The sequence below is a fragment of the Lepisosteus oculatus genome, chromosome 13 (assembly GCF_040954835.1).
Source record: "Lepisosteus oculatus isolate fLepOcu1 chromosome 13, fLepOcu1.hap2, whole genome shotgun sequence".
NCBI classification, from domain to species: domain Eukaryota; kingdom Metazoa; phylum Chordata; class Actinopteri; order Semionotiformes; family Lepisosteidae; genus Lepisosteus; species Lepisosteus oculatus.
Window position 1 is genome coordinate 8439463 of NC_090708.1, and position 22418 is coordinate 8461880.

Sequence of the window (22418 nt, forward strand, 5' to 3'; positions counted from 1 at the left end):
TCTGACAGTGAGCACTTCATCAGTTCAGATCACTGGGCTGAGCCCTGGAAGCAATTACTCCCTGCAGGTTGTTGCTGTAGCTGCAGACAATGTTACTGTTGGGTCTCCAGTCTCCATCACAACATTTACAGGTGAGTGCAGGAAGTTCAACACGAGGAATTTAAAAATTCACATCCAAATCTTAGTCCTTAACTAACTTTCAAGAATATCAGTTTCTGGAATTCTGAAATTGAATTGTCATATTTTGATTTATAGAGATGCATAAGACAATAATTTGAGAAAGGGCATATTATTTTATATCGATCTTCACTCTTGTTATTTAGCTTTTATCATATCAAATAAATTCACGTTGAATAATGCTTTCATTAAACATGCCAACTTTTGTGAGATCTGCCTTTTTCTAGAAAATGCCTTATGATTCATATTTGATTTTTTCCAACATAAAATGTTATCATTTTTTATCTAGATATCTTGTGTAGTGTGAAAAACTTGTCAAATCCTCACTTTTTCAATATATCTTTTTTACTCTCATTCAGTGTCTGGTTCCATCACCAATTTGACTGCAAGTAACATCACCACAAGTTCCCTTCTTCTGAGCTGGACAGCTCCATCTGGAAATGTAGGGAGCTACAGAGTTGAAGTCAGTGGACCGACTGCTCAGTCTCTGACAGTAAGCACTTCATCAGTTCAGATCACTGGGCTGAGCCCTGGAAGCAATTACTCCCTGGAGGTTGTTGCTGTAGCTGCAGACAATGTTACTGTTGGGTCTCCAGTCTCCATCACAACATTCACAGGTGAGTGCAGGAAGTTCAACACGAGGAATGTAAAATTCATATCCAAATCTTAGTCCTTAGCTCACTCTTAAGAATATCAGTTTCTGGAAGTTAAATGTGAATTGTCATATTTTCATTGATAGAGATGCATAAGACAATGATTTGAGAAAGGGCATATTATTTTATATCGATCTTCATTTTTGTCACTTATCTTTCATGATATAAAATAAATTCATGTTGAATAATGCTTTCATTAAATATGCCAAATTTTGTGAAATCTGCCATTTTCTAGAAAATGCCTTATGATTCATATTGGATTTTTTCCAACATAAAATGTTATCAGTTTTCATCTAGATATCTTGTGTAGTGTGAAAAACTTGTCAAATCCTCTCTTTTTAAATGTATATTTCTTTCTCTCATTCAGTGCCTAGTTCCATCACCAATTTGACTGCAAGTCACATCACCACAAGTTCCCTGCTTCTGAGCTGGACAGCTCCATCTGGAAATGTAGGGAGCTACAGAGTTGAAGTCAGTGGACCGACTGCTCAGTCTCTGACAGTGAGCACTTCATCAGTTCAGATCACTGGGCTGAGCCCTGGAAGCAATTACTCCCTGCAGGTTGTTGCCGTAGCTGCAGACAATGTTACTGTTGGGTCTCCAGTCTCCATCACAACATTTACAGGTGAGTGCAGGAAGTTCAACACGAGGAATTTAAAATTCACATCCAAATCTTAGTCCTTAGCTCACTCTTAAGAATATCAGTTTCTGGAAGTTAAATGTGAATTGTCATATTTTCATTGATAGAGATGCATAAGACAATGATTTGCGAAAGGGCATATTATTTTATATCGATCTTCATTTTTGTCATTTATCTTTCATTATATGATATAAATTCATGTTGAATAATGCTTTAATTAAATATGCCAAGGTTTGTGAAATCTGCCTTTTTCTGGAAAATGCCTTATGATTCATATTGGATTTTTTCCAACGTAAAATGTTATCAGTTTTTATCTAGATATCTTGTATAGTGTGAAAAACTTTTCAAATCCTCTCTTTTCAAATATATATTTCTTTCTCTCATTCAGTGCCTGGGTCCATCACCAATTTGACTGCAAGTAACATCACCACAAGTTCCCTGCTTCTGAGCTGGACAGCTCCATCTGGAAATGTAGGGAGCTACAGAGTTGAAGTCAGTGGACCGACTGCTCAGTCTCTGACAGTGAGCACTTCATCAGTTCAGATCACTGGGCTGAGCCCCGGAAGCAATTACTCCCTGCAGGTTGTTGCTGTAGCTGCAGACAATGTTACTGTTGGGTCTCCAGTCTCCATCACAACATTTACAGGTGAGTGCAGGAAGTTCAACACGAGGAATTTAAAATTCACATCCAAATCTTAGTCCTTAGCTCACTCTTAAGAATATCAGTTTCTGGAAGTTAAATGTGAATTGTCATATTTTCATTGATAGAGATGCATAAGACAATGATTTGAGAAAGGGCATATTATTTTATATCGATCTTCATTTTTGTCATTTATCTTTCATGATATAAAATAAATTCATGTTGAATAATGCTTTCATTAAACATGCCAACTTTTGTGAAATCTGTCTTTTTCTACAAAATGCCTTATGATTCATATTGGATATTTTCCAACATAAAATGTTATCAGTTTTTATCTAGATATCTTGTGTAGTGTGAAAAACTTGTCAAATCCCCTCTTTTTCAATATATATTTCTTTCTCTCATTCAGTGCCTGGTTCCATCACCAATTTGACTGCAAGTGACATCACCACAAGTTCCCTGCTTCTGAGCTGGACAGCTCCATCTGGAAATGTAGGGAGCTACAGAGTTGAAGTCAGTGGACCGACTGCTCAGTCTCTGACAGTGAGCACTTCATCAGTTCAGATCACTGGGCTGAGCCCTGGAAGCAATTACTCCCTGCAGGTTGTTGCCGTAGCTGCAGACAATGTTACTGTTGGGTCTCCAGTCTCCATCACAACATTTACAGGTGAGTGCAGGAAGTTCAACACGAGGAATTTAAAATTCACATCCAAATCTTAGTCCTTAGCTCACTCTTAAGAATATCAGTTTCTGGAAGTTAAATGTGAATTGTCATATTTTCATTGATAGAGATGCATAAGACAATGATTTGAGAAAGGGCATATTATTTTATATCGATCTTCATTTTTGTCATTTATCTTTCATTATATAAAATAAATTCATGTTGAATAATGCTTTCATTAAATATGCCAAGGTTTGTGAAATCTGCCTTTTTCTAGAAAATGCCTTATTATTCATATTGGATTTTTTCCAACGTAAAATGTTATCAGTTTTTATCTAGATATCTTGCGTAGTGTGAAAAACTTGTCAAATCCTCACTTTTTCAATATATCTTTTTTACTCTCATTCAGTGTCTGGTTCCATCACCAATTTGACTGCAAGTAACATCACCACAAGTTCCCTGCTTCTGAGCTGGACAGCTCCATCTGGAAATGTAGGGAGCTACAGAGTTGAAGTCAGTGGACCGACTGCTCAGTCTCTGACAGTGAGCACTTCATCAGTTCAGATCACTGGGCTGAGCCCTGGAAGCAATTACTCCCTGCAGGTTGTTGCCGTAGCTGCAGACAATGTTACTGTTGGGTCTCCAGTCTCCATCACAACATTTACAGGTGAGTGCAGGAAGTTCAACACGAGGAATTTAAAATTCACATCCAAATCTTAGTCCTTAGCTCACTCTTAAGAATATCAGTTTCTGGAAGTTAAATGTGAATTGTCATATTTTCATTGATAGAGATGCATAAGACAATGATTTGAGAAAGGGCATATTATTTTATATCGATCTTCATTTTTGTCATTTATCTTTCATTATATAAAATAAATTCATGTTGAATAATGCTTTCATTAAATATGCCAAGGTTTGTGAAATCTGCCTTTTTCTAGAAAATGCCTTATTATTCATATTGGATTTTTTCCAACGTAAAATGTTATCAGTTTTTATCTAGATATCTTGCGTAGTGTGAAAAACTTGTCAAATCCTCACTTTTTCAATATATCTTTTTTACTCTCATTCAGTGTCTGGTTCCATCACCAATTTGACTGCAAGTAACATCACCACAAGTTCCCTGCTTCTGAGCTGGACAGCTCCATCTGGAAATGTAGGGAGCTACAGAGTTGAAGTCAGTGGACCGACTGCTCAGTCTCTGACAGTGAGCACTTCATCAGTTCAGATCACTGGGCTGAGCCCTGGAAGCAATTACTCCCTGCAGGTTGTTGCCGTAGCTGCAGACAATGTTACTGTTGGGTCTCCAGTCTCCATCACAACATTTACAGGTGAGTGCAGGAAGTTCAACACGAGGAATTTAAAATTCACATCCAAATCTTAGTCCTTAGCTCACTCTTAAGAATATCAGTTTCTGGAAGTTAAATGTGAATTGTCATATTTTCGTTGAGAGAGATGCATAAGACAATGATTTGAGAAAGGTCATATTATTTTATATCGATCTTCATTTTTGTCGTTTATCTTTCATTACATAAAATAAATTCATGTTGAATAAAGCTTTCATTAAATATGCCAACTTTTGTGAAATCTGCCTTTTTCTAGAAAATGCCTTATGATTCATATTGGATTTATTCCAACATAAAATGTTATCAGTTTTTATCTAGATATCTTGTGTAGTGTGAAAAACTTTTCAAATCCTCTCTTTTTAAATATATCTTTCTTTCTCTAATTCAGTGCCTGGGTCCATCACCAATTTGACTGCAAGTAACATCAACACAAGTTCCCTGCTTCTGAACTGGACAGCTCCATCTGGAAATGTAGGGAGCTACAGAGTTGAAGTCAGTGGACCGACTGCTCAGTCTCTGACAGTGAGCACTTCATCAGTTCAGATCACTGGGCTGAGCCCTGGAAGCAATTACTCCCTGCAGGTTGTTGCCGTAGCTGCAGACAATGTTACTGTTGGGTCTCCAGTCTCCATCACAACATTTACAGGTGAGTGCAGGAAGTTCAACACGAGGAATTTAAAATTCACATCCAAATCTTAGTCCTTAGCTCACTCTTAAGAATATCAGTTTCTGGAAGTTAAATGTGAATTGTCATATTTTCATTGATAGAGATGCATAAGACAATGATTTGAGAAAGGGCATATTATTTTATATCGATCTTCATTTTTGTCATTTATCTTTCATTATATAAAATAAATTCATGTTGAATAATGCTTTCATTAAATATGCCAAGGTTTGTGAAATCTGCCTTTTTCTAGAAAATGCCTTATTATTCATATTGGATTTTTTCCAACGTAAAATGTTATCAGTTTTTATCTAGATATCTTGCGTAGTGTGAAAAACTTGTCAAATCCTCACTTTTTCAATATATCTTTTTTACTCTCATTCAGTGTCTGGTTCCATCACCAATTTGACTGCAAGTAACATCACCACAAGTTCCCTGCTTCTGAGCTGGACAGCTCCATCTGGAAATGTAGGGAGCTACAGAGTTGAAGTCAGTGGACCGACTGCTCAGTCTCTGACAGTGAGCACTTCATCAGTTCAGATCACTGGGCTGAGCCCTGGAAGCAATTACTCCCTGCAGGTTGTTGCTGTAGCTGCAGACAATGTTACTGTTGGGTCTCCAGTCTCCATCACAACATTTACAGGTGAGTGCAGGAAGTTCAACACGAGGAATTTAAAAATTCACATCCAAATCTTAGTCCTTAGCTCACTCTTAAGAATATCAGTTTCTGGAAGTTAAATGTGAATTGTCATATTTTCATTGATAGAGATGCATAAGACAATGCTTTGAGAAAGGGCATATTATTTTATATCGATTTTCATTTTTGTCATTTATCTTTCATGATATAAAATAAATTCATGTTGAATAATGCTTTCATTAAACATGCCAACTTTTGTGAAATCTGCCTTTTTCTAGAAAATGCCTTATGATTCATATTGGATATTTTCCAACATAAAATGTTATCAGTTTTTATCTAGATATCTTGTGTAGTGTGAAAAACTTGTCAAATCCCCTCTTTTTCAATATATATTTCTTTCTCTCATTCAGTGCCTGGTTCCATCACCAATTTGACTGCAAGTGACATCACCACAAGTTCCCTGCTTCTGAGCTGGACAGCTCCATCTGGAAATGTAGGGAGCTACAGAGTTGAAGTCAGTGGACCGACTGCTCAGTCTCTGACAGTGAGCACTTCATCAGTTCAGATCACTGGGCTGAGCCCTGGAAGCAATTACTCCCTGCAGGTTGTTGCTGTAGCTGCAGACAATGTTACTGTTGGGTCTCCAGTCTCCATCACAACATTTACAGGTGAGTGCAGGAAGTTCAACACGAGGAATTTAAAAATTCACATCCAAATCTTAGTCCTTAACTAACTTTCAAGAATATCAGTTTCTGGAAGTTAAATGTGAATTGTCATATTTTGATTTATAGAGATGCATAAGACAATAATTTGAGAAAGGGCATATTATTTTATATCGATCTTCACTCTTGTTATTTAGCTTTTATCATATCAAATAAATTCACGTTGAATAATGCTTTCATTAAACATGCCAACTTTTGTGAGATCTGCCTTTTTCTAGAAAATGCCTTATGATTCATATTTGATTTTTTCCAACATAAAATGTTATCATTTTTTATCTAGATATCTTGTGTAGTGTGAAAAACTTGTCAAATCCTCACTTTTTCAATATATCTTTTTTACTCTCATTCAGTGTCTGGTTCCATCACCAATTTGACTGCAAGTAACATCACCACAAGTTCCCTTCTTCTGAGCTGGACAGCTCCATCTGGAAATGTAGGGAGCTACAGAGTTGAAGTCAGTGGACCGACTGCTCAGTCTCTGACAGTAAGCACTTCATCAGTTCAGATCACTGGGCTGAGCCCTGGAAGCAATTACTCCCTGGAGGTTGTTGCTGTAGCTGCAGACAATGTTACTGTTGGGTCTCCAGTCTCCATCACAACATTCACAGGTGAGTGCAGGAAGTTCAACACGAGGAATGTAAAATTCACATCCAAATCTTAGTCCTTAGCTCACTCTTAAGAATATCAGTTTCTGGAAGTTAAATGTGAATTGTCATATTTTCATTGATAGAGATGCATAAGACAATGATTTGAGAAAGGGCATATTATTTTATATCGATCTTCATTTTTGTCACTTATCTTTCATGATATAAAATAAATTCATGTTGAATAATGCTTTCATTAAATATGCCAAATTTTGTGAAATCTGCCATTTTCTAGAAAATGCCTTATGATTCATATTGGATTTTTTCCAACATAAAATGTTATCAGTTTTCATCTAGATATCTTGTGTAGTGTGAAAAACTTGTCAAATCCTCTCTTTTTCAATATATCTTTCTTTCTCTCATTCAGTGCCTAGTTCCATCACCAATTTGACTGCAAGTCACATCACCACAAGTTCCCTGCTTCTGAGCTGGACAGCTCCATCTGGAAATGTAGGGAGCTACAGAGTTGAAGTCAGTGGACCGACTGCTCAGTCTCTGACAGTGAGCACTTCATCAGTTCAGATCACTGGGCTGAGCCCTGGAAGCAATTACTCCCTGCAGGTTGTTGCCGTAGCTGCAGACAATGTTACTGTTGGGTCTCCAGTCTCCATCACAACATTTACAGGTGAGTGCAGGAAGTTCAACACGAGGAATTTAAAATTCACATCCAAATCTTAGTCCTTAGCTCACTCTTAAGAATATCAGTTTCTGGAAGTTAAATGTGAATTGTCATATTTTCATTGATAGAGATGCATAAGACAATGATTTGAGAAAGGGCATATTATTTTATATCGATCTTCATTTTTGTCATTTATCTTTCATGATATAAAATAAATTCATGTTGAATAATGCTTTCATTAAACATGCCAACTTTTGTGAAATCTGTCTTTTTCTACAAAATGCCTTATGATTCATATTGGATATTTTCCAACATAAAATGTTATCAGTTTTTATCTAGATATCTTGTGTAGTGTGAAAAACTTGTCAAATCCCCTCTTTTTCAATATATATTTCTTTCTCTCATTCAGTGCCTGGGTCCATCACCAATTTGACTGCAAGTAACATCACCACAAGTTCCCTGCTTCTGAGCTGGACAGCTCCATCTGGAAATGTAGGGAGCTACAGAGTTGAAGTCAGTGGACCGACTGCTCAGTCTCTGACAGTGAGCACTTCATCAGTTCAGATCACTGGGCTGAGCCCTGGAAGCAATTACTCCCTGCAGGTTGTTGCCGTAGCTGCAGACAATGTTACTGTTGGGTCTCCAGTCTCCATCACAACATTTACAGGTGAGTGCAGGAAGTTCAACACGAGGAATTTAAAATTCACATCCAAATCTTAGTCCTTAGCTCACTCTTAAGAATATCAGTTTCTGGAAGTTAAATGTGAATTGTCATATTTTCATTGATAGAGATGCATAAGACAATGATTTGAGAAAGGGCATATTATTTTATATCGATCTTCATTTTTGTCATTTATCTTTCATTATATAAAATAAATTCATGTTGAATAATGCTTTCATTAAATATGCCAAGGTTTGTGAAATCTGCCTTTTTCTAGAAAATGCCTTATTATTCATATTGGATTTTTTCCAACGTAAAATGTTATCAGTTTTTATCTAGATATCTTGCGTAGTGTGAAAAACTTGTCAAATCCTCACTTTTTCAATATATCTTTTTTACTCTCATTCAGTGTCTGGTTCCATCACCAATTTGACTGCAAGTAACATCACCACAAGTTCCCTGCTTCTGAGCTGGACAGCTCCATCTGGAAATGTAGGGAGCTACAGAGTTGAAGTCAGTGGACCGACTGCTCAGTCTCTGACAGTGAGCACTTCATCAGTTCAGATCACTGGGCTGAGCCCTGGAAGCAATTACTCCCTGCAGGTTGTTGCCGTAGCTGCAGACAATGTTACTGTTGGGTCTCCAGTCTCCATCACAACATTTACAGGTGAGTGCAGGAAGTTCAACACGAGGAATTTAAAATTCACATCCAAATCTTAGTCCTTAGCTCACTCTTAAGAATATCAGTTTCTGGAAGTTAAATGTGAATTGTCATATTTTCGTTGAGAGAGATGCATAAGACAATGATTTGAGAAAGGTCATATTATTTTATATCGATCTTCATTTTTGTCGTTTATCTTTCATTACATAAAATAAATTCATGTTGAATAAAGCTTTCATTAAATATGCCAACTTTTGTGAAATCTGCCTTTTTCTAGAAAATGCCTTATGATTCATATTGGATTTATTCCAACATAAAATGTTATCAGTTTTTATCTAGATATCTTGTGTAGTGTGAAAAACTTTTCAAATCCTCTCTTTTTAAATATATCTTTCTTTCTCTAATTCAGTGCCTGGGTCCATCACCAATTTGACTGCAAGTAACATCAACACAAGTTCCCTGCTTCTGAACTGGACAGCTCCATCTGGAAATGTAGGGAGCTACAGAGTTGAAGTCAGTGGACCGACTGCTCAGTCTCTGACAGTGAGCACTTCATCAGTTCAGATCACTGGGCTGAGCCCTGGAAGCAATTACTCCCTGCAGGTTGTTGCCGTAGCTGCAGACAATGTTACTGTTGGGTCTCCAGTCTCCATCACAACATTTACAGGTGAGTGCAGGAAGTTCAACACGAGGAATTTAAAATTCACATCCAAATCTTAGTCCTTAGCTCACTCTTAAGAATATCAGTTTCTGGAAGTTAAATGTGAATTGTCATATTTTCATTGATAGAGATGCATAAGACAATGATTTGAGAAAGGGCATATTATTTTATATCGATCTTCATTTTTGTCATTTATCTTTCATTATATAAAATAAATTCATGTTGAATAATGCTTTCATTAAATATGCCAAGGTTTGTGAAATCTGCCTTTTTCTAGAAAATGCCTTATTATTCATATTGGATTTTTTCCAACGTAAAATGTTATCAGTTTTTATCTAGATATCTTGCGTAGTGTGAAAAACTTGTCAAATCCTCACTTTTTCAATATATCTTTTTTACTCTCATTCAGTGTCTGGTTCCATCACCAATTTGACTGCAAGTAACATCACCACAAGTTCCCTGCTTCTGAGCTGGACAGCTCCATCTGGAAATGTAGGGAGCTACAGAGTTGAAGTCAGTGGACTGACTGCTCAGTCTCTGACAGTGAGCACTTCATCAGTTCAGATCACTGGGCTGAGCCCTGGAAGCAATTACTCCCTGGAGGTTGTTGCTGTAGCTGCAGACAATGTTACTGTTGGGTCTCCAGTCTCCATCACAACATTCACAGGTGAGTGCAGGAAGTTCAACACGAGGAATGTAAAATTCACATCCAAATCTTAGTCCTTAGCTCACTCTTAAGAATATCAGTTTTTGGAAGGTAAATGTGAATTGTCATATTTTCATTGAGAGAGATGCACAAGACAATGATTTGAGAAAGGGCATATTATTTTATATCTATCTTCATTTTTGTCATTTATCTTTCATGATATAAAATAAATTCATGTTGAATAATGCTTTTATTAAATATGCCAACTTTTGTGAAATCTGCCTTTTTCTAGAAAATGCCTTATGATTCATATTGGATTTTTTCCAACATAAAATGTTATGTTTTTATCTAGATATCTTGTGTAGTGTGAAAAACTTGTCAAATCCTCTCTTTTTCAATATATCTTTCTTTCTCTCATTCAGTGCCTGGTTCCATCACCAATTTGACTGCAAGTGACATCACCACAAGTTCCCTGCTTCTGAGCTGGACAGCTCCATCTGGAAATGTAGGGAGCTACAGAGTTGAAGTCAGTGGACCGACTGCTCAGTCTCTGACAGTGAGCACTTCATCAGTTCAGATCACTGGGCTGAGCCCTGGAAGCAATTACTCCCTGCAGGTTGTTGCCGTAGCTGCAGACAATGTTACTGTTGGGTCTCCAGTCTCCATCACAACATTTACAGGTGAGTGCAGGAAGTTCAACACGAGGAATTTAAAATTCACATCCAAATCTTAGTCCTTAGCTAACTTTCAAGAATATCAGTTTCTAGAATTCTGAAATTGAATTGTCATATTTTCATTTATAGAGATGCATAAGACAATGATTTGAGAAAGGACATATTATTTTATATCGATCTTCACTCTTGTTATTTAGCTTTTATCATATCAAAAAATTCACGTTGAATAATGCTTTCATTAAACATGCCAACTTTTGTGAGATCTGCCTTTTTCTAGAAAATGCCTTATGATTCATATTGGATTTTTTCCAACATAAAATGTTATCAGTTTTTATCTAGATATCTTGTGTAGTGTGAAAAACTTGTCAAATCCTCTCTTTTTCAATATATCTTTCTTTCTCTCATTCAGTGCCTGGTTCCATCACCAATTTGACTGCAAGAGACATCACCACAAGTTCCCTGCTTCTGAGCTGGACAGCTCCATCTGGAAATCTAGGGAGCTACAGAGTTGAAGTCAGTGGACCGACTGCTCAGTCTCTGACAGTGAGCACTTCATCAGTTCAGATCACTGGGCTGAGCCCTGGAAGCAATTACTCCCTGCAGGTTGTTGCTGTAGCTGCAGACAATGTTACTGTTGGGTCTCCAGTCTCCATCACAACATTTACAGGTGAGTTCAGGAAGTTCAACACGAGGAATTTAAAATTCACATCCAAATCTTAGTCCTTAGCTCACTCTTAAGAATATCAGTTTCTGGAAGTTAAATGTGAATTGTCATATTTTCATTGATAGAGATGCATAAGACAATGATTTGAGAAAGGGCATATTATTTTATATCGATTTTCATTTTTGTCATTTATCTTTCATGATATAAAATAAATTCATGTTGAATAATGCTTTCATTAAACATGCCAACTTTTGTGAAATCTGTCTTTTTCTAGAAAATGCCTTATGATTCATATTGGATATTTTCCAACATAAAATGTTATGTTTTTATCTAGATATCTTGTGTAGTGTGAAAAACTTGTCAAATCCTCTCTTTTTCAATATATCTTTCTTTCTCTCATTCAGTGCCTGGTTCCATCACCAATTTGACTGCAAGTGACATCACCACAAGTTCCCTGCTTCTGAGCTGGACAGCTCCATCTGGAAATGTAGGGAGCTACAGAGTTGAAGTCAGTGGACCGATTGCTCAGTCTCTGACAGTGAGCACTTCATCAGTTCAGATCACTGGGCTGAGCCCTGGAAGCAATTACTCCCTGCAAGTTGTTGCCTTAGCTGCAGACAATATTAATTTTGGGTCTCCAACGTCCATCACAACATTTACAGGTGAGGGTAACATCTTTGAAGTCAAAAATGGTAATATATATGCAAAGCTCAGTCATGTCTGAAACATTTATATAAGTCCAGTGGCTCCATTTAAGCTATTTTACTGTTGTTAAACTTTAATGGAAAAGTCTAAAAGAAGCTTTTAAGTAAATCATCTATTATTTTTAAACTCATTTTCTCATTACAGTTTTGTGTATATTTAATTCATCATTAATCTAATAGTTTTAGAAACATTCTGAGATTTTACTTAGATCACACATTGTCTGAGAGTACTGCCTTGCATTTTTCAATGTAGTCTACAATTCAAACAACTTTATGATTTTTTTAAAAGGTATCTTGTGAAATGTCAACAAAATGAAAAAGGAACAACCTTAATTATTTCCCCATTTCGCTTTTTCAGTACCGGGTTCTGTCACCAATTTAACTACAAGAAGCATCACCACAAGTTCCCTGCTTCTGAGCTGGACAGCTCCATCTGGAAATGTAGGGAGCTACAGAGTTGAAGTCAGTGGACCGACTGCTCAGTCTCTGACAGTGAGCACTTCATCAGTTCAGATCACTGGGCTGAGCCCTGGAAGCAATTACTCCCTGCAAGTTGTTGCCGTAGCTGCAGACAATGTTACTGTTGGATCTCCAGTCTCCATCACAACATTTACAGGTGAGTGCAGGAAGTTCAACATGAGGAATTTAAAATTCACATCCAAATCTTAGTCCTTAGCTCACTTTCAAGAATATCAGTTTCTGGAATTCTGAAATTGAATTGTCATATTTCATGATAGAGATGTATAAGACAATGATTTGAGGAAAGGACATATTATTTTATATTGATCTTCACTCTTGTCATTTATCTTTCATCATATCATATAAATTCATGTTGAATTATGCTTTCATTAAATATGCCAACTTTTGTGAAATCTGCCCTTTTCTGGAAAATGCCTTATAATTCATGTTGCATTTTTTCCAGCATAAAATATTGTCAATTTTTATCTAGATATGTTGCCTGTAGTCAACAACTTCTCAAATTCTCCCCTTTTCAATGTCTTTCTTCTCTCATTCAGTGCCTGGTTCCATCACCAATTTGAGTGCAACTTACATCACCACAAGTTCCCTGCTTCTGAGCTGGACAGCCCCATCTGGAAATGTAGGGAGCTACAGAGTTGAAGTCAGTGGACCGACTGCTCAGTCTCTGACAGTGAGCACTTCATCAGTTCAGATCACTGGGCTGAGCCCTGGAAGCAATTACTCCCTGCAAGTTCTTGCCGTAGCTGCAGACAATATTAATTTTGGGGCTCCAACGTCCATCACAACATTTACAGGTGAGGTTAACATCTTTGAAGTCAAAAATGGTAATACATATGCAAAGCTCAGTCATGTCTGAAACATTCAAATAAGTCCAGTGGCTCCATTTAAGCTATTTTACTGTTGTTAAACTTTAATGGAAAAGTCTAAAAGAAGCTTTTAAGTAAATCATATATTATTTTTAAACTCATTTTCTCATTACAGTTTTGTGTATATTTAATTCATCATTAACCTATAATAGTTTTAGAAACATTTTGGGATTTTACTTAGATCACACATTGTCTGAGAGTACTGCCTTGTATTTATCAATGTAGTCTACAAGTCAAGCAACCTTATGATTTTTTTAAAAGGTATCTTATGAAATGTCAACAAAATGAAAAAGGAACAACCTTAATTATTTCCCCATTTCTATTTTTCAGTGCCAGGTTCTGTCACCAGTTTAACTACAAGAAGCATCACCACAAGTTCACTGGTTCTGAGCTGGACAGCTCCATCTGGAGATGTAGGGAGCTACAGAGTTGAAGTCAGTGGACCAACTGCTCAGTTTCTGACATTGAGCACTTCATCAGTTCAGATCACTGGGCTGAGCCCTGGAAGCAATTACTCCCTGCAAGTTGTTGCCGTAGCTGCAGACAATGTTACTGTTGGGTCTCCAGTCTCCATCACAACATTTACAGGTGAGTGCAGGAAGTTCAACACGAGGAATTTAAAATTCACATCCAAATCTTAGTCAGCTCACTTTCAAGAATATCAGTTTCTGGAATTCTGAAATTGAATTGCCATATTTTCATTGATAGAGATGCATAAGAAAATGATTTGAGGAAGGGACATATTATTTTATATTGATCTTCACTCTTGTAATTTATCTTTCATCATATCAAATAAATTCACTTTGAATTATGCTTTTATTAAATATGCCAACTTTTGTGAAATCTGCCTTTTTTCTAGAAAATGCCTTATAATTCATGTTGCATTTTTTCCAACATAAAATATTGTCAGTTTTTATCTAGATATGTTGCGTGTAGTCAACAACTTCTCAAATTCTCCCCTTTTCAATGTCTTTCTTCTCTCATTCAGTGCCTGGTTCCATCACCAATTTGAGTGCAACTTACATCACCACAAGTTCCCTGCTTCTGAGCTGGACAGCTCCATCTGGAAATGTAGGGAGCTACAGAGTTGAAGTCAGTGGACCGACTGCTCAGTCTCTGACAGTGAGCACTTCATCAGTTCAGATCACTGGGCTGAGCCCTGGAAGCAATTACTCCCTGCAAGTTGTTGCTGTAGCTGCAGACAATGTTACTGTTGGGTCTCCAGTCTCCATCACAACATTTACAGGTGAGTGCAGGAAGTTCAACACGAGGAATTTAAAATTCACATCCAAATCTTAGTCCTTAGCTCACTCTTAAGAATATCAGTTTCTGGAATTCTGAAATTGAATTGTCATATTTTCATGATAGAGATGTATAAGACAATGATTAGAGGAAAGGACATATTTTATATCGATCTTCACTCTTGTCATTTATCTTTCGTCATATCAAATAAATTCACATTGAATAATGCTTTCATTAAACATGCCAACTTTTCTGAAATCTGCCCTTTTCTAGAAAATGCCTTATGATTCATATTGGATTTTTTCCAACATAATATGTTATCAGTTTTTATCTAGATATCTTGTGTAGTGTAAAAAACTTGTCAAATCCTCTCTTTTTCAATATATCTTTCTTTCTCTAATTCAGTGCCTGGTTCCATCACCAATTTGACTGCAAGTGACATCACCACAAGTTCCCTGCTTCTGAGCTGGACAGCTCCATCTGGAAATGTAGGGAGCTACAGAGTTGAAGTCAGTGGACCGACTGCTCAGTCTCTGACAGTGAGCACTTCATCAGTTCAGATCACTGGGTTGAGCCCTGGAAGTAATTACTCCCTGCAAGTTGTTGCTGTAGCTGCAGACAATATTAATTTTGGGGCTCCAACGTCCATCACAACATTTACAGGTGAGGGTAACATCTTTGAAGTCAAAAATGGTAATACATATGCAAAGCTCAGTCATGTCTGAAACATTTATCTAAGTCCAGTGGCTCCATTTAAGCTATTTTACTGTTGTTAAACTTTAATGGAAAAGTCTAAAAGAAGCTTTTAAGTAAATCATCTATTATTTTTAAACTCATTTTCTCATTACAGTTTTGTGTATATTTAATTCATCATTAATCTAATAGTTTTAGAAACATTTTGGGATTTTACTTAGATCACACATTGTCTGAGAGTACTGCCTTGCATTTTTCAATGTAGTCTACAATTCAAACAACTTTATGATTTTTTTAAAAGGTATCTTATGAAATGTCAACAAAATGAAAAGGAACAACCTTAATTATTTCCCCATTTCGCTTTTTCAGTGCCGGGTTCTGTCACCAATTTAACTATAAGAAGCATCACCACAAGTTCCCTGCTTCTGAGCTGGACAGCTCCATCTGGAAATGTAGGGAGCTACAGAGTTGAAGTCAGTGGACCGACTGCTCAGTCTCTGACAGTGAGCACTTCATCAGTTCAGATCACTGGGCTGAGCCCTGGAAGCAATTACTCCCTGCAAGTTGTTGCCGTAGCTGCAGACAATGTTACTGTTGGGTCTCCAGTCTCCATCACAACATTTACAGGTGAGTGCAGGAAGTTCAACATGAGGAATTTAAAATTCACATCCAAATCTTAGTCCTTAGCTCACTTTCAAGAATATCAGTTTCTGGAATTCTGAAATTGAATTGCCATATTTTCATTGATAGAGATGCATAAGAAAATGATTTGAGGAAAGGACATATTATTTTATATTGATCTTCACTCTTGTCATTTATCTTTCATCATATCAAATAAATTCACATTGAATTATGCTTTCATTAAATATGCCAACTTTTGTGAAATCTGCCTTTTTTCTAGAAAATGCCTTATAATTCATGTTGCATTTTTTCCAACATAAAATATTGTCAATTTTTATCTAGATATGTTGCGTGTAGTCAACAACTTCTCCCCTTTTCAATGTCTTTCTTCTCTCATTTAGTGCCTGGTTCCATCACCAATTTGAGTGCAACTTACATCACCACAAGTTCCCTGCTTATGAGCTGGACAGCTCCATCTGGAAATGTAGGGAGCTACAGAGTTGAAGTCAGTGGACCGACTGCTCAGTCTCTGACAGTGAGCACTTCATCAGTTCAGATCACTGGGCTGAGCCCTGGAAGCAATTACTCCCTGCAAGTTGTTGCCGTAGCTGCAGACAATGTTACTGAAGGGGCTCCAGTGTCCATCACAACATTTACAGGTGAGTGCAGTATCTCTGAAATCAAGAACTTTAATTCAGGTCCAATGCTCAATGATATTTTTGCAATCAATCAAGTAAGTCACATTAAGCAGTGCTTATAACACATTTGTTTATATCAAAGTGTTCCCACTCAGTTTTTCTCTGTGTCCCCCACGACCCCAAATTTTACAGTATGTAAAGGATGGATATATGGGAAGGAGAAAATACTTTGGGTTGAACTTACTGTTTTTATATTTCCCTTTTTTTCTCAGATTTAATTATGGTATATATATTTATATACTGTATATCATATTGTTGCCATCACAAATGGATCCAAATAGTCTCATCTTATATTTAGACTTTTCAAATTATGTTACTTAATGAATAAATATAACAGGTTATTTATCATAATCAACCTTCTTGTTTTTAATGTTGTGTTAATAAAACTATTTGAACATAGAGTGCCTTGCAAAATTATTCAGGTTCTTCCCGTGGTGTTTTGTGAACTTTCAAGATGATGCATACATATTTTAATATTTTAATATTTTGTTTATAACATCAGTATTGAAACTGAAATCGTCTAATGCTGTTCCCGATCTCAAAAATGTAAAATTCTTGATTGCTTAAATATTCAGACCCATGAACTCAATATTTGTTAAAAGCCCTTTGACAGCAATTACAGACGCAACTTGTTCTTGGTAAATCTGTATTGACTTTGCATACTGTTGTGGTGCAATTCTTTCCCATTCTTTTGATCATGCTTTGTCTTGTTGCTTGAGCAATTGTGAATCAACAGTTTTTAAGCCTTTCCACAGAATCTAAGATTAAAGTCAGTGACTGGGTTATACAATACTCTCACTTATTCTTATGCTACACTTACAGTATCTCCTGTCCTGTAGTTTGAATTAATATCCAAATGGATTACGTTTTGTCCCAGTTTTAGGTCTGAAATAGGCTTTCCTGTAGGTTTTTGCTAGAACTATGCTCCATCTATCTTTACACCACTATTGGCAAGCTTTTCACTCCGGAGAAGAAGCATTCCCTTCAAATGAACTCTGTAGCTGTTTCAAAATTGTTGTTGGCCTCCTAGTGGCATCTCTTAACAGTTTCCTCATTGCCCAGGTGCTCAGTTTGGAGGGACATCTAGGCAGTAACCGCTGGAAAGCTGCAACTTCCATTTCTTGATGGTTAGACAGACTGCTCATATTCATAGACTTTTATATTCTTTCCACCATTCTCCTCCTCCATGCTTGTCAATGACTGTATCTGTGAGTCAGAAAGCTCCTGAGTTTTCATGGTTGAGTCTTAACTTGAAATTCACTGCCTGACCAAGGAACCTCACAGAGGCAGGTGTTTTTAGTCTAAATTACTATAACCTCCACAACAACATCTCCAAGTACAACCACAGCAATTACAGAAGGAACAATAGCACCACTGGGTATTAAAATCTCAAGTCCATGACAGTCCATAGTTCTTATAGTTCCATATAATTTCAAAAGTGCATATTATTACAAACCAGATGTGGTTGTAATGTATTCTGATAAACTTAGAATGATTTCTAAATAATGAGTAAAAAATACAAATACAAATACATTTTCTGCTCCTGTGTGGGTTGATTTTAGCTTGCATGTGAACCATCGTTACTTGATTTTGAAGTACAGAAAAATACAATAAACAATAAAATCACGCAATTGTGGTACAGTAGATTAAGTAAAAGAATGCAAGAAAGGAGGCTAATTAAACAAGCCTCCCTTCTAGACACACTTTATACACTAGCCAACCAGTCTCAGCAAATGAATGTGACTAAGTAGTATTTAAAGCCTTTTTGTTCTCCTAACATCTACCAACTGGGGCGAAGGCAGTGGCAATTTATCTTCACAGTATGCTAAGATTATAACTGGCAAAAGAGGTCTAGTTAGACAAGGGTTCATGACAGTGAGGATTAATGATGCTCTAAGCAAACCTCAGAGCGGTTTGTCTTACATACAGTATGCTATTGTATTTTATTTTTTATTCACATCTTAAAAACCGTTTGGATTATTAAACCTTTCAATTTGTTTTCCCCCCATTTTTTTTTCATGTTTACAGGATTTCCAGTGACAGCAAGACTACAGCTGTTAGTCCAGAGTTCTACCGAAATTAATAATAGTGTACAAGAAGTCTTCCTACAGGAGGTAGGTTCACAGTATTCAGATGTCCTCTTTGCTTCACACTGTGTTGTTGTACAGTCCTGCTTAAGAAGAACATAAGGAAGCTTAGAAACAAAAAGAGCATATTCAACACATCTGGATCATTTTGTTTTTAATACACTATCTCATGATCTTCTCGAGCAATTTTCTGAAAGACGAATGGGTATGAGTTCCAACAGAAAGGCTGGGCAGTTTATTATCCACACTCCCACAACCTTTTGTGAAAAGAGGTGCCCTCATTTTCAACACTTTTTTGTAGTTTCCAAATGTGCATTCTTATTCTGACCATTTTAATCCTTCTACAAAAAGCATCATGTTTGTTTACCATTATTTTGATCATGTTGTCAGATCTGTCACAAGCAGAGCATAAGCAAATTAAAGCTAGGTAATAAATTTGCCCGCAAAACAGGATAGGAATATTGAGTGGAGTCATGTGTCTTTTCTGTGAGAAATATGGTGGATCAGAAAGGTTAGGCAGTACTTTAAAAAGAGAAGTAATTATAAAATTTACAATACCTCAAAATACACAAAACACATCAAATAGTAGGTCCAGAGATCAAAAGATCAATCAAATCTTTATATACTTACTACATAAGGGAATTTAAAATTGCTTACAAATATGAAAAACTCCACTTCTTTTCCTAAAATCCTTTTAGTGTCAAATGTGAAACAACATCAAAACATCTTGTCCCTATTTGTCTCAAAGAATGGGTTCCCTAACACTCTTCTCAAGAGATTGCAGTATGTCCAGTACTCAGCAGCTAGACTAGACCTTGGCAGCATATCACTCCTAAACGTAACTCTACATTGGTTGCCAGTAAACTCACATATTCAATTTAAGATCTTGTTACTGACTTTCAAGGCTCTAAATAATTTTGCTCTATCATAAATCCCTGAACTCCACCATATTTATACTCCCTCCCATAGTCTTCGTTCAGTTGAGGCTGGTCCTTTGCTCACTTTACCAGGACTAAGTCACAGACGTTTGGTGACAGTGCCTTCTCTGTCAATGCTTCAGTGTTATGGAATGACTCAGATTCTTTTAATTCAAATGATTTGACTCTCTTCAATTTCAAGCTCTTAAGTTAACTTTATACCAGGCCCTATGTCTGATTGCCCCAAATCCATCTGTATAAACCTGTATTCTCCTGTTGATTTTTTCTTGTACTTTTTATTGTACTTTTTTCTTTATCGCTATTTACAGCTTCCTTGGGTTTAGAAAGGTGCTTTATGAATTAAAAGCAACTTTTAAGGTCATAATTATCCTGAACTAGCTTATATTATTACTTCATTTTAAAAGGCTTCTTACACACATTTCTAGCTTTTAATGTCATTGCCTGGACTGGATTATTTTTATTTCGCTTTTCACAAAAAAAGTTAATAGCTAGGTTATTCACATTTTATATTATAAAAATGTTATGTTAATAATTAATAGAATGAATAGAATGTTATATAAAAATGACAGTTATGTCACAAAACAAACAATTGTTTTCACATAAAAACAGAATATTTCCATTTCCAATAAGCACACCTTTTAAGTTGAATACATTGATTTAAATTAAAACAGCTTCATGAAAATCCACTAACATATGTCATTAAACATTTTTTGCAGCTTAACACGATCATTCAGAAATACATGGAGGGCATGAAGTTTAGCATAACTGTCAAAGGAATAAGAAGAAAGAATAATTAAGATCACAAAGTAAAACATTCTAATGGAGAAAATGCAAGGTATTTCAGCCAATTATAATGTGCAGAAAGTAATATGGTAAGCTAAAGCATATAATATTTATCTATTTATCTCTTATCTCTTAAAAATCTGGTTTCAGAATTTTTATGTTGCTGCTGATGGACAGAATAATTAAATATTTTTATTTAAAATTTTCATGCATAATGGACAACGTAGTATAGTTCAATATAGTCTGTCTGTCTGGTTCTGTTCTTGATTTTCTGGTGTAGTATTTCATGTTCCTGCACAAACCCTTGTCATTATTGATTATTGCACACCAGGCCCATACAGTATACTGTATCTCACATATTGTGTTTGTTTCGAAACAATGTCACTCTTGCATTTTTCTAATACAACATTATAATTCTAGATGTAAACAGCTATTCAAAGATAGGAGGAGGTAGCTTGTCAAGTTGGCATTCTACATAAGTATTGTTTGTTCTCATTGTCACAGTCATTCTTCTCCACACAACCTGTAATTCTGCTTTTTTTCTGTCCTGTTTCTAAAACACAGATTGTTCAGAACAGCTTGCAAAATGTGCTTGAACATCACAGCCAACTTATTTTTTCTAATTTGAATATTTGTTTTAGTTGTGAAATCCTCATAACATTTAAATAAGGGTTAAATATCTATTTTAAAATGGATTTATGCATTTATGTTTTAACTGCACGGATTGTTAGGTTTAGGTATGTATTTAGGTTTTATTTTTCCTTGATTTGTCATCTATCCCCACACTAGTGATGTAAATTAGCCTTTAAATAAGATATGTGTAGGATCATGGCATTTTATTTCACTTAGAGTTAATTCTTAATTTCCAATAATGGTTTTGTTGCCTTTGCCAAGCAGCAAGATGCCTCTGTTGAAGTGCAGAGGAATGTGGTTTTAGGCTTCTCTGATAAGAGACACTATGAAGCTGTTTGCAATCTGAACCGTCTGATGATATACACTATAAGACAGATGGGCTCCATTGAGTCTGTAGTTTCTTGCCAAGACCATGGGTCCAAGGTCACTGTTCATCACCCAAAGGAAGATCCATCACTGGGGGAGCTGCAGAGTAGGTGCCAGGACTATACTTGGTAGCATCTCAACAACTTACCAACTGTGATATCATACCTTAAAAACTGGCACCCAATTCATTCTTCGTTGCTGAACTCACTGGCTTCTCATTTCTCTCCAACTAAACTGGCAAGAGAATGAGTAAAGTACAGAATTCTGCCCAAAGTATTCTTCCTGAAACAGAAGAAATCTTGTGTCTGTGAACCCACTATTATTTTCTCCTGATCAAAGAAATAAGACATTTGAACTCTTTTATGTCAACATCCTGAATGTCTGAGCATATTCAGCACCAATCAATAGCAGGGACGAACTGAGTTCTCAGTTCCTCAAAACCTGTCTACCTTGCAGCTAGACCCAAGAAGGCTGCTGTGTGCAGACTATTATTTCTCATTATATGAGACTGATAAAACCTGGAAGGTAGGCCATATCATATGTTATAGTAGATGTGTTTTAACTCTGAAGTTATTAACTCTTTGTAAACCGTGGGTGAACAATCAGACAGCTGTATCACAGCAGGTTGTTTCACAGATGTATTATATTACGTTAGCTGTTCTTATGCATGTATCTGGTTTAAAGCAATAAATTGTATTTTGTATATTTAGAATCTGTTTGTGAGACTGTAAATTATTATGTTTGATTCCTAAAAGTCTTCAAGTACTCCTGCAATTTGCTGTTACAACTTCTGATAGCTACAGTAAATTAAAACCCTCACATTAATACACATGTTTTTGCAATGCATCTAATACCATGCTCTGTATTTGTACTATATCAATGTCAGACCTGTCCAAACTAAATAAATAAACCAACGCAACAAATAACATTCTGTATTGTC

At 36.3% G+C, this 22418-nt stretch overlaps 1 protein-coding gene across 1 annotated transcript; it reads left to right on the forward strand.

The window, feature by feature from the left end:
* Window positions 1–10667: 10667 nt before the first annotated feature.
* LOC107079135 (receptor-type tyrosine-protein phosphatase eta-like) lies at window positions 10668–22404 on the forward strand. Its single transcript, XM_069197730.1, has 12 exons — window positions 10668–10680; window positions 11113–11370; window positions 11772–12029; window positions 12430–12687; window positions 13088–13345; window positions 13748–14005; window positions 14406–14663; window positions 15065–15322; window positions 15722–15979; window positions 16375–16632; window positions 18700–18785; window positions 20413–22404. Exons 1-12 carry the CDS (start codon window positions 10668–10670, stop codon window positions 20491–20493), a joined length of 2502 nt encoding a protein of 833 aa, XP_069053831.1. The 3' UTR covers window positions 20494–22404.
* The last annotated feature ends 14 nt before the right edge of the window (window positions 22405–22418 follow it).

Coding starts and splice junctions, on each gene's coding strand:
- LOC107079135 (XM_069197730.1), top strand. Junction 14,006..14,405: donor CTCCATCACAACATTTACAG/GTGAGTGCAGGA, acceptor TCTCTCATTCAG/TGCCTGGTTCCATCACCAAT. Junction 15,323..15,721: donor GTCCATCACAACATTTACAG/GTGAGGGTAACA, acceptor TCGCTTTTTCAG/TGCCGGGTTCTGTCACCAAT.